Source organism: Corylus avellana, chromosome ca5, assembly GCF_901000735.1.
Source record: "Corylus avellana chromosome ca5, CavTom2PMs-1.0".
In the NCBI taxonomy this organism is placed as follows: domain Eukaryota; kingdom Viridiplantae; phylum Streptophyta; class Magnoliopsida; order Fagales; family Betulaceae; genus Corylus; species Corylus avellana.
The window spans coordinates 28,085,772-28,095,987 of record NC_081545.1 but is presented as its reverse complement, the minus strand read 5'-3'; the positions used below and the strand labels follow the sequence as shown (position 1 = coordinate 28,095,987).

At 36.7% G+C, this 10,216-nt stretch overlaps 1 protein-coding gene across 1 annotated transcript in view; it reads left to right on the top strand.

Moving 5' to 3' along the window:
* LOC132183394 (nibrin homolog) overlaps positions 1-10,216 on the top strand; it is a 26,578-nt gene continuing 16,362 nt past the window's right edge. Inside the window, exons 1-5 of the mRNA XM_059596822.1 lie at positions 1-240; positions 981-1,034; positions 1,530-1,794; positions 2,467-2,552; positions 7,498-7,628. Of these exons, the coding sequence (XP_059452805.1) occupies positions 204-240; positions 981-1,034; positions 1,530-1,794; positions 2,467-2,552; positions 7,498-7,628 (573 nt within the window). The 5' untranslated portion in view covers positions 1-203. The remainder of the gene's footprint in view (positions 241-980; positions 1,035-1,529; positions 1,795-2,466; positions 2,553-7,497; positions 7,629-10,216) is intronic.

Below are 10,216 nucleotides of genomic sequence, written 5' to 3'. Positions count from 1 at the left end.
AAGAAAGTTTTTTCAAAAGCATTTTGAGAGTTATTTTTTTTTAAAGTATTTGTGATTAATTGTTTGAAAGTGTTTGTATTTAAGCATGCCTCCCCAAATTGAACCTGTTTCGTTGAGTTTGTACAGGCAGTCTCTCTTGCTCCGGTGATTTCATTCCACCACCACCGAAGCGGAAAAACATAAATCGGAAGAAGTTTGAAAGTATGGTGTGGGGCCTCTTTCCCGTCGACCCTCTCTCAGGTACTTTTCCTCTTACACCTCTTCTTCTTCTTCTCATACTACAAATGTTCCTGTTAAGTGTTAGCACAGCTTTATGTTTGGTCACCATGTTATCTTATCTTGCATTGTCTTCTATTACATATGGAGTAAGACTGTAAAGAGTTGCAAAAGTTTGTGTCCTTTTATCGTACCTCCAATGTCAAGATTAAACACATGTATGGGTGGGTTCAAGAAACGAGTTCGGAAAGGTATTTGGGGTTTTAGCAAGTTTCTGGGTCTGTCTGGGCTTCGTTAATTCAAGGTAATATGCCTATTCTGAAGAATATGTTTGTGTGATTGGAAAGTGGATGTTTTCTGTTTACAAGAGTGTAAGACAAAAGGTTGATGAAGGAGATTGGTAGGAGTGTTTGTTGGGACCTTTTGTGGATTGGTTTTCTGTAGATGCCATTGACAGCACTTATTGGGTGCTTCTATTGTGGGATAAAAATGGTGCTGGAGAGGGAGGTGTTGCTGAGGCACATTTTCTGTATCGGGCTTGTTTCAAAATGTGGAGGCACTGATTTATGGAGACCAACTCAATTCTGGTTTTCTATGTTAGCTTACATTTGGAACTATTGAATTTTAGATATTGTTAAATACAAAATTGAACATTCTAATGCCAGGTTTACTGTTTTATATACTTCTATTTGATCCATATCTTTTATGTTCTTTTACAGATTTGATTTACGTTGATGTCTAACTTAGTCTGATTTTTATGGCAGGTGAAGATAAGTACTATATCTTTGCGAAGGGAACATACAAAGTGGGTCGCAAAGGTACTCTAGAATGTGCACCTGAAATCAGATTTTCTAGTATTTAAATATACATAGATACTCGTTCATTTAAACTCTGAGGCCTGCTAATCTGCTTGGACAAAAGTTTTCCTAGATCGCTGATAATTTTCATTTTTTCACTTGCCTTTCTCAAACATGTTCCCTACAAATGATATTTTTCATTTTCCTTTAAAAAGCTGAATCCAGCAAAACTCGAATAAACTAATCATTCTAAACAAGCCTGATGTTTAGAATTGTTTTGTTCATTACTGACTGTGTATATGCGTGAATGTCAAATGTTCCTAGATAATGGTTATTTTAACCAACTTTCACATTGTATTAACTTCTGAGTCATATCATCCAAACTTATAGCTTCCTTGATGGAGGCTGTGATGCAATTATCACCAAAGACAAAGGAGTTTCTCATATCTTACCCAAATCTCATATTGTATTAACTTCTGATTCATATCATACAAACTTCTGGCTTCCTTGATGCAGGTTGTGATGTAATTATTACCAAAGACAAAGGAGTTTCCCGGATCCATGCAGAAATAGTTGTTGATGCAATGACGTCTTTAAATCCCCTGCTTAAAAAACCTTCCAATATTTTGTCTAAAGTTAGGGTTAGAGATTGCTCCAAATATGGAACGTCTATTGACAAGAATCTTGGGCGAAAGGAAAAGGTTCATGAACTCCCAAATAAGGAAACAACGTTAGAAGATGGCGACTTGATTTCTTTTGGAACTGGTAATGCAACCTACATGTAAGTTAAATATTTTCTTTCTAGGTTAGCTACTGCATGTGTGACATTTGTTGGCAGCGTCATGCAATTTTCTGTTTTTCAGATAATTGAATGGGGGAGTTAGTGGATCATATTCTACTCTATTGCGATATTGTCAGTGCTCTTTGGAATACTATTTTCAGTAGTGTAGGGTTGGCTTAGGTTATGCGTAGTCGGGTGGTAGATCTCTTCACTTGCTGGAGAGTGCTTGGTGATAGGTTTCAGCTTGATGTAACTTGGAAGATGATTCTATCCTGCCATATTTGGTGTCTTTGGAGTGAAATAAACGATTGGATATTTGAGGGCCGTGAAAAGACTTTGGTGGAATTAAAGACTTTATTTTTTGATACCTTTTTATTGGGCTGCAGCTGTTGATTTTAATATTTTGAACTTTCATGTTGTTTTGGATCTTATTTTCTACTTCTAACTAGGTGTCTCTCTTGTATACTTCTTATGTATTTGGGTTGTGCCTTTTCGCTTTTGAATAAATTTGCAATTACTTATCTATTTTGAACTTTCATGATCAAGTCCATCCCTACATTATTTAGCTAATGTCTACCTCGAGCAAAATATAGGTCAAAAGTTGATGCTATTGCATAGAACTTTCCACTGGTCTCCTCCATACTGATTCCTTTGTAATTTTACTATAAGCAGGTTTTCTTTTGTCCCGCTCATATTTTTTGCGTGCTCGGAGTCCTTCCACGAGAATCAACCCCTGCAAGACAAAATCTCATCAATTGGTTAGTTAGAAGCACCTTTTTAGCTGACAAGGGATTTGTGCTTGTTTTTATGTAGTAAAGATTGCTTATTGTAATTTATTCTGTAATGTGTGTCCTGATTTTGTTTAAATATGCTCTTCATTATACAGTATCATGACGTAACAACATTGTAGAGAGAGAGAAAAAAAATCAAATGCTTTCTTGTTTATAGATATACTTTTGTCCATTCACCAAAAATTGAGTCAAATGGGGTACGGCACCTTTGCCTTTGTTAGTGCAGCTGTCAACTTGTCTTATGTGGATTGATGGAAGTAATAGGTCCTGCTGATGTCCCTAATTGTGGTTAGATATTTAATAAACATGGAATTAAGATTGTAGCGAGTTGAAGACATTGGCAATATGTTACTTTGCAATTTGTCTGGTTTTGGACAAACGTTTCAGATTATGATATGTTTATGACATTCAATAGGAGAGAGAGAGAGATAGATCATAAATCTATTGAATTCTTTGGATTTTTTTAACTCCTTTTTTTTTTTTTTTCAATAAATTCTGTTTCTCATAAGGTGGAGATAAAACCAGAGAGAGAGAGAGAGATCATAAATCTATTGAATTCTTTGGATTTTTTTAATTCCTTTTTTTTTTTTTCCAATAAATTTTGTTTCTCATAAGGTGGAGATAAAACCAGATAGTAACATATGAGAGAGAGACAGAGAGAGAGATCATAAATCTATTGAATTCTTTGGATTTTTTTTAACTCCTCTTTCTTTTTCTTTCTTTTTTTCAATAAATTATGTTTCTCATAAGGTGGAGATAAAACCAGGTAGTAACATATGGGTCTCATTGCATGATCAAATGTCTTTGTCCATGTGGTCTGAATGCTGTTGGTGGAGAGATGCTAAATGTAATACCCCACTTATCCTGCATTTTAAGTAATTGAATATATCCAATTATCCTACATTTCTAAACTTGAGAAATTTGTGTGGACAATTGTTCCTTGGTTATATTAGAGATGAGAGATGAGAGGTAGCTGTGGGTGCGTGATGGTGAGTTTTGGTGCATGTGAATTTGCACCGGAGTTTCATCACCAGAATGTGTACTGTTTTTTTTTTTTTCCACATAATTTTGATTATTCACTATTGCTCGTTGTATGGATGCGTGGGTGGGGGATCATATATAGTTCCGGATTGGAAACATTCATTGGAATATATTCTTTACAAGACTCGTGCATGATTTGGAGTTGGAAGTGGTTTTTGATTTCTTTGAGTTGTATTCCCAAAGAGTAAGGCAAGGTGGTGACGATAAAATGTGTTGGATTCTTTCTAAAAGGAAATCGCTTGAAGTGAAGTCTTACTATCATGTGTTATCTAAGCGAGTAAATTCCCCTTTTCTGTGGAAGAGTATTTGGAAAGTTAAGGAGGATAATCGGTGGTTAGAAAGAGATTTTGAGGAAAAGGAGGTTTGGGAGGTGGTAAAAGGCATGGATGGTGATAAGGCTCCGGGTCCAGATGGCTTTTCCATGGCTTTTTTTCAAGCTTGCTGGGGTGTTATAAAACAAGACGTTATGGCGGTTTTTGCAGAGTTCCATCGTAGACGTCAAATGGTGAAGAGCTTGAATGCAACTTTTATTTCCTTGATTCCGAAAAAGGCAGATGCGGTGGAGATGAAGGACTTTCGGCCCATTAGCTTGGTGGGAGGAGTGTATAAAATTGTGGCTAAGGTTCTTGCCAATAGATTGAGGACTGTCTTGGGTAAGGTCATTTCCTATTCTCAAAATGCTTTTATTGGGGGTCGGCAAATCCTAGATTCCGTTCTTATTGCAAATGAATGTGTGGATAGTCGCTTGAAATCAGGGGTGCCTGGTGTTCTTTGTAAATTGGATTTGGAAAAGGCCTACGACCATGTAAATTGGGATTTTGTTTTGTATTTGCTGCATAGATGTGGGTTTGGTGGGAGGTGGAGGGCTTGGATAGAGTGGTGTATTAAGACGGTAAGATTCTCTGTTCTTGTGAATGGCTCTCCGGAAGGGTTCTTTAGCAGTTCGAGGGGAATCCGGCAAGGTGATCCTCTCTCTCCGTTATTGTTTGTGCTTGTTATGGAGGCGTTGAGTAAGATGGTAAATGCGACGGTTGATCAAGGCCTTTTGACTGGGTTCTCGGTGGGTAATAGGGTCTTGTCGGAGTTGATGGTCTCTCATTCCTTATTTGCGGATGACACTTTGATTTTTTGTGAAGATTCTATCGAGCAAATCCGGTATGTTCGCCTCATCCTCTTATGTTTTGAAGTTGTTTCGGGTTTGAGAGTGAATCTTGGAAAGTCAAAGATTGTGGCCATTGGTGAGGTGGAGAACATTGGGGGCTTAGCTAACATCCTTGGGTGTAATGTTGCTGATTTGCCTATGAAGTATTTGGGTCTCCCTCTTGGGGCTTCGTTCAAGGATACGGCTATGTGGAATGAAGTGATTGAGAAGATGGAGCGTCAGATGGCAGGTTGGAAGAGAATGTATCTTTCTAAAGGAGGTCGCTTAACCCTCATCAAGAGCTCTTTGGCTAATCTTCCGACTTACTTTTTGTCATTGTTTCCGATTCCTGTTAGTGTAGCTAAAAGGATCGAGAAAGTCCAAAGAGATTTCTTGTGGGGAGGTATGGGGGATGAGCCCAAGTTGCATCTTGTAAGTTGGAATCAAGTTTGCAGCCCTCTTAGATATGGTGGTCTTGGCATTCGGAAGATGTACCAGTTTAACCAAGCTCTGTTGGGGAAATGGCTTTGGAGATACGCAAATGAGAACGGGCCTCTTTGGTGTAATTTGATCAAAGCTAAGTATGGAGATCAAGAAGGTGGGTGGTGCACGAAGGAGGTCTTGGGCTCTCATGGTGTGGGTCTATGGAAGCATATTCGTAAAGGGTGGAATTTCTTTGCCAAAGGTATTCGTTTTGAGGTGGGGGAGGGTTCGAAAGTCAGATTCTGGCATGATATTTGGTGTGGGGACAATTCTTTGAAGCAAGCTTTTCCGTCCTTATACAGTATCGCCAGACACAAAGAAGCTTGGGTGAAGGATAATTTTATTGGGAGGAATGGGGTTGTTGAGTGGAATGTCATTTTTGTTCGATCGGTCCAAGATTGGGAGATGGATTTGATTTCTCCTTTTTTTGATCGGTTGTATTCTTGCAAGGTCTCCCTAGGCAGTGCAGATCGTATTTGCTGGTCTTCGTCTAAGAAGGGCAAGTTCGAGGTTAAGTCGTTCTATAAGGCCTTGTCCATTTCTAATCAAGAGGAGTTTCCTTGGAAGAGCATCTGGCGTACTAAGGCGCCTCAACGGGTGGCTTTTTTCGGATGGACTGCGGCCTTAGGCAAAATTTTGACTCATGATACGCTGCGTAAGAGGAACATAGTGGTTATGGAGTGGTGTTGTATGTGCAAGAAGACCGGAGAGTCCGTTGATCACCTGCTTCTCCATTGTGAGCTCGCAAGTGCTCTTTGGCACATGATTTTTCAGCGTTTTGGGCTGCATTGGGTCATGCCTTGCAGGGTGAGGGCCTTGTTTGCTAGTTGGTGGTCGGGAGGACGTTCTCGAAGCGCGGTTGTGTGGAAGATGATACCTCTATGTCTTATGTGGTGTATTTGGAATGAAAGAAATGCTAGATGTTTTGAAAATTCCTCTAGGACCATAGAGGATTTGACTCATTTCTTCCTCTTTACTCTTTACTCTTGGACGGCCGCTTGGCTAGCTCCTTTAGTGATTAGTTTCTCTGATTTTCTTTTTCATTTCTCCCCCTCCTAGGCGCTCTCTATTTATACTTCCCGTGTATATGGGTTGCGCCCCTCTGCGCTCTTTTTATATATTTTCATTACTTATAAAAAAAAAAAGAGTATTTGGAAAGTTAAGGCTTATTCGAGAGTGGCATTCTTGTAGGGACGACGACTTTAGGGAAAATCTTAACTTTGAACAATTTACGAAAGATGCATGTTATTGTGGTGGATTGGTGTTATATGTGTAAGAAAAGCAGGGAGTCTATTGATCATCTCCTTCTTCATTGTGAAGGTTGTAAGAGAATTATGGAACTTGCATTTTCAACTGTTTGGGGTTGCTTGGGTTATGCCTCGAAGGGTGAGAGATTTGTTGGTGAGTTGGAAGGGACAATTGGGACAACGTAGTGTTTTCAAATTGTGGAGATTGGCTCCTTTATGTCTAATGTGATGTATTTGGAGAAAAAGGAATGCAAGAAACTTTGAAGATCATGAGACATCATTGTTAGAGTTGAAGAAGATGATGTTATAATCTCTTGTACATGGATAGTAGCATTTATTAGATTTCATGTTTCTAATTTCTTTGAGTTTTTGGAGTTTTGTTCCTTTTTTTTTTCCTGTACTTTAGGGGTTTTCTTGTATATTTCATGTGTACTAGGGTTGCACCCGTCTACGCTTTTAATGAATTTGAATACTTAAAAAAAAAATTTGTTAAGCATGAATATAAAAAGTATTATTGGAAAATGTTATATATTTGGATTGATGCATCTAGATATTAATTTGGAATATTTTTAGGAGGTATTAATAAGCTTATTTTTATTTGGGCGCTTGTGGACCTAAAAATTATTCGTGAGAGTATTTTGGTAAAGTCATCCTCCAGATGTTGATGTAGTACCCCGACCATCCTACATTTTTGATAACAATAGGGAGCGATTACTCAAGTAATTGTATAATTTAGAAATGTGGAAATGTATGGTAGTTGGGGTTTTATACTAGACATTATTGTTCAACATTAAACATCACAATGACATCTCTAATTGTAGCGTGGTGGAAAGTCCTTTTTATTATTTTTCATTTCAACATCATACCTGAAAACACTAGGTTTTTGCTCGAGAGCATCTTAATCATATCTAAATGATTCTATCTTCAACTTACAAAGTGATGTTTGCTTTTGATAATATTGTACAAACGATGTATAACGAATATCCTGCTTTCTTTATAGGAGCTCATATTAATGACAGTCTAACTCAAGAGTGCACACATGTGCTTGTTGATCAACTCAGGCCAGTGAAAGAAGACATTGTTGATGCCATTGTATCAAAGAAACCGATTGTTCTTGATAGTTGGGTTAAGGTAAACTGTCATGAAATATCTTGAAGTATTTCTTTGGAGTATAATTAGTTAAATCACCATTTATCCCAAAAGTTTCAGCTATTAGGAAATGATGAATTGAATCATTTAATTAATATTCTAACATAATTGTGCTATTAACTTATATTTTGAAGTTATTTCTTTTTGTGAATTCACTTTTGAACATTATTATGATAATGCGGTCATGTAATTTTGCATTTACATTTTAACATATCCAAAAAAATTAATTGCATTCACATTTTAGGAGTCCAATGATTGGTTTTTACCTTGCAGGTGTGGAATAAGATGCTTAATATGCTTAAAAAACAAAAACCTTGAAGTGCTGATTATAGTAGTTTGTGCGAACTGATCATGATAAAAGGGAAAATGTAGGTTGATTTCAACATGGATAAAGTAGAAATTATAGGTTGTAAATAGAAACATGAATGACTTTTTATGTTTATGTTTAGTGTGTCTTTTTTGGTTACTATGTTGGATTAGTACATTGTTAGCGTTCTTGAATCTTGATCACATTTTTCCAAGATCTTCAAAAGCTTCTCATATTGGTCAAGTTAGTGTGACAAATTGAGATTTTTGGATCACAAACTAGTAGTGAAAAGACGAAGAAAATAAACCAAAAACACAAAACACCAATATTTATGTGGTTTGGCACAAAGGCCTATGTCCAGGGATGATGACGACCGAGGGGAAATCCACTAACAAAGATAAAGTACAAAAGAGTGGTGAAAACAAATCTAGATTTCAATACATATAAAATCTCATTCTTTCATTCTAGGAAAATTAAATTTCTTGTATTTTAAATCTCTACAAAAAGAGCAGTTTTTCACTCTTTCTTATTGTAGTGGCACTACTAACAATCTTTGAGAGATTCATTGTGCAAAGCAAACAAAGAGCTGAATATAAGTAAGAGCCAAAGTTGCTTACCAAGCCTAGGTCTTGCTACAAAGGGCCAAGGTTGTTATTTTTTTTTTATGTGATACATGGCACTTGGGGCAATAACGTAGCTAGAGAGGTGCCAAGGTTGGCTATGTTATATTAAATGCAAAACCAGCCGACAAAAGAGAAGCTTCAATGAAGTTGGTAAAAGAAGTGACCAACTAATCAAGGGTATGACTTGGGATTGGTGTGAATCATGTGATACATGAAACTTCATGCACCCTCACCTATTCAAGTCATACATCAGAACAAATTTTCACATTGACTTGAATTTTGTTAAATTTAACAGCCTAAAATCTTATTTAGACGTCTTTCCTAAAATTACTAAGAGCAACAAAAAACGGTTAACACCAATCAAGTCTAAGTAATGTTTTAAGTTAGTGTGGTAACTCAAATGTATCATAAAAGGATTAAAGGATTGCAATCCATTTCATTGTGATGACACTCAGTGTCATAACCTTTCAAAGAAAATGATATCCAACATCTGTGTTTAGGCCTTTTTTGATTCATTTGAGTTTTAGTCAAATGTATTTCGCTCTTTCTATTGCAAAATGCAGAAATTTCTCAACCATAGTTTGTTTCTGCGGTAGGAAATGCAATTTTGGTAGTTTTCCTACTAATAGCACAACTAGAGAGTGCAAATATAACCCATCAGTTATCTCATTTTTCTTTTCAGATCACCACCATAATCTGAATTAGCATAACCAATTGCACTAAACTTATGTCACTTCCTTTGTCATAGACTGAATATATGTAATGCTCTCAAATACCCAAGTATCCAGCCTAAAATCTTGAATTTTGTTATTGACTTGAATTTTGTTAAATTTAACAGCCTAAAATCTTCTTTAGACGTCTTTCCTAAAATTACTAAGAGCAACAAAAAACGGTTAACACCAATCAAGTCTAAGTAATGTTTTAAGTTAGTGTGGTAACTCAAATGTATCATAAAAGGATTAAAGGATTGCAATCCATTTCATTGTGATGACACTCAGCGTCATAACCTTTCAAAGAAAATGATATCCAACATCTGTGTTTAGGCCTTTTTTGATACATTTGAGTTTTAGTCAAATGTATTTCGCTCTTTCAATTGCAAAATGCAGAAATTTCTCAACCATAGTTTGTTTCTGCGGTAGGAAATGCAATTTTGGTAGTTTTCCTACTAATAGCACAACTAGAGAGTGCAAATATAACCCATCAGTTATCTCATTTTTCTTTTCAGATCACCACCATAATCTGAATTAGCATAACCAATTGCACTAAACTTATGTCACTTCCTTTGTCATAGACTGAATATATGTAATGCTCTCAAATACCCAAGTATCCATTTCGTTGCTTGCCGGTAAATCTTGCCAAGATAGGCCATGTATCGATTAACCAAACTAATTGCTTGTGAAATACGTGTACAGGTCAAGTCATAGCATATATGATGCTCTTAACTGCACTAGAGTAAAGAACACATGATATGAACTGCTCCTTATCACTTTGTGGTGTTAAAGCTGCCAAAAGTCTAAAATGAGTGGCAAGTGGAATACTTGTTGATATACAAAAGTGTTGTAACACTTTCTCAATGTCTCTTTTTTGTGATAAGTACATCTTTCCTGCTTTCTTATCCCTGTGAATCTTTATACTCAAAA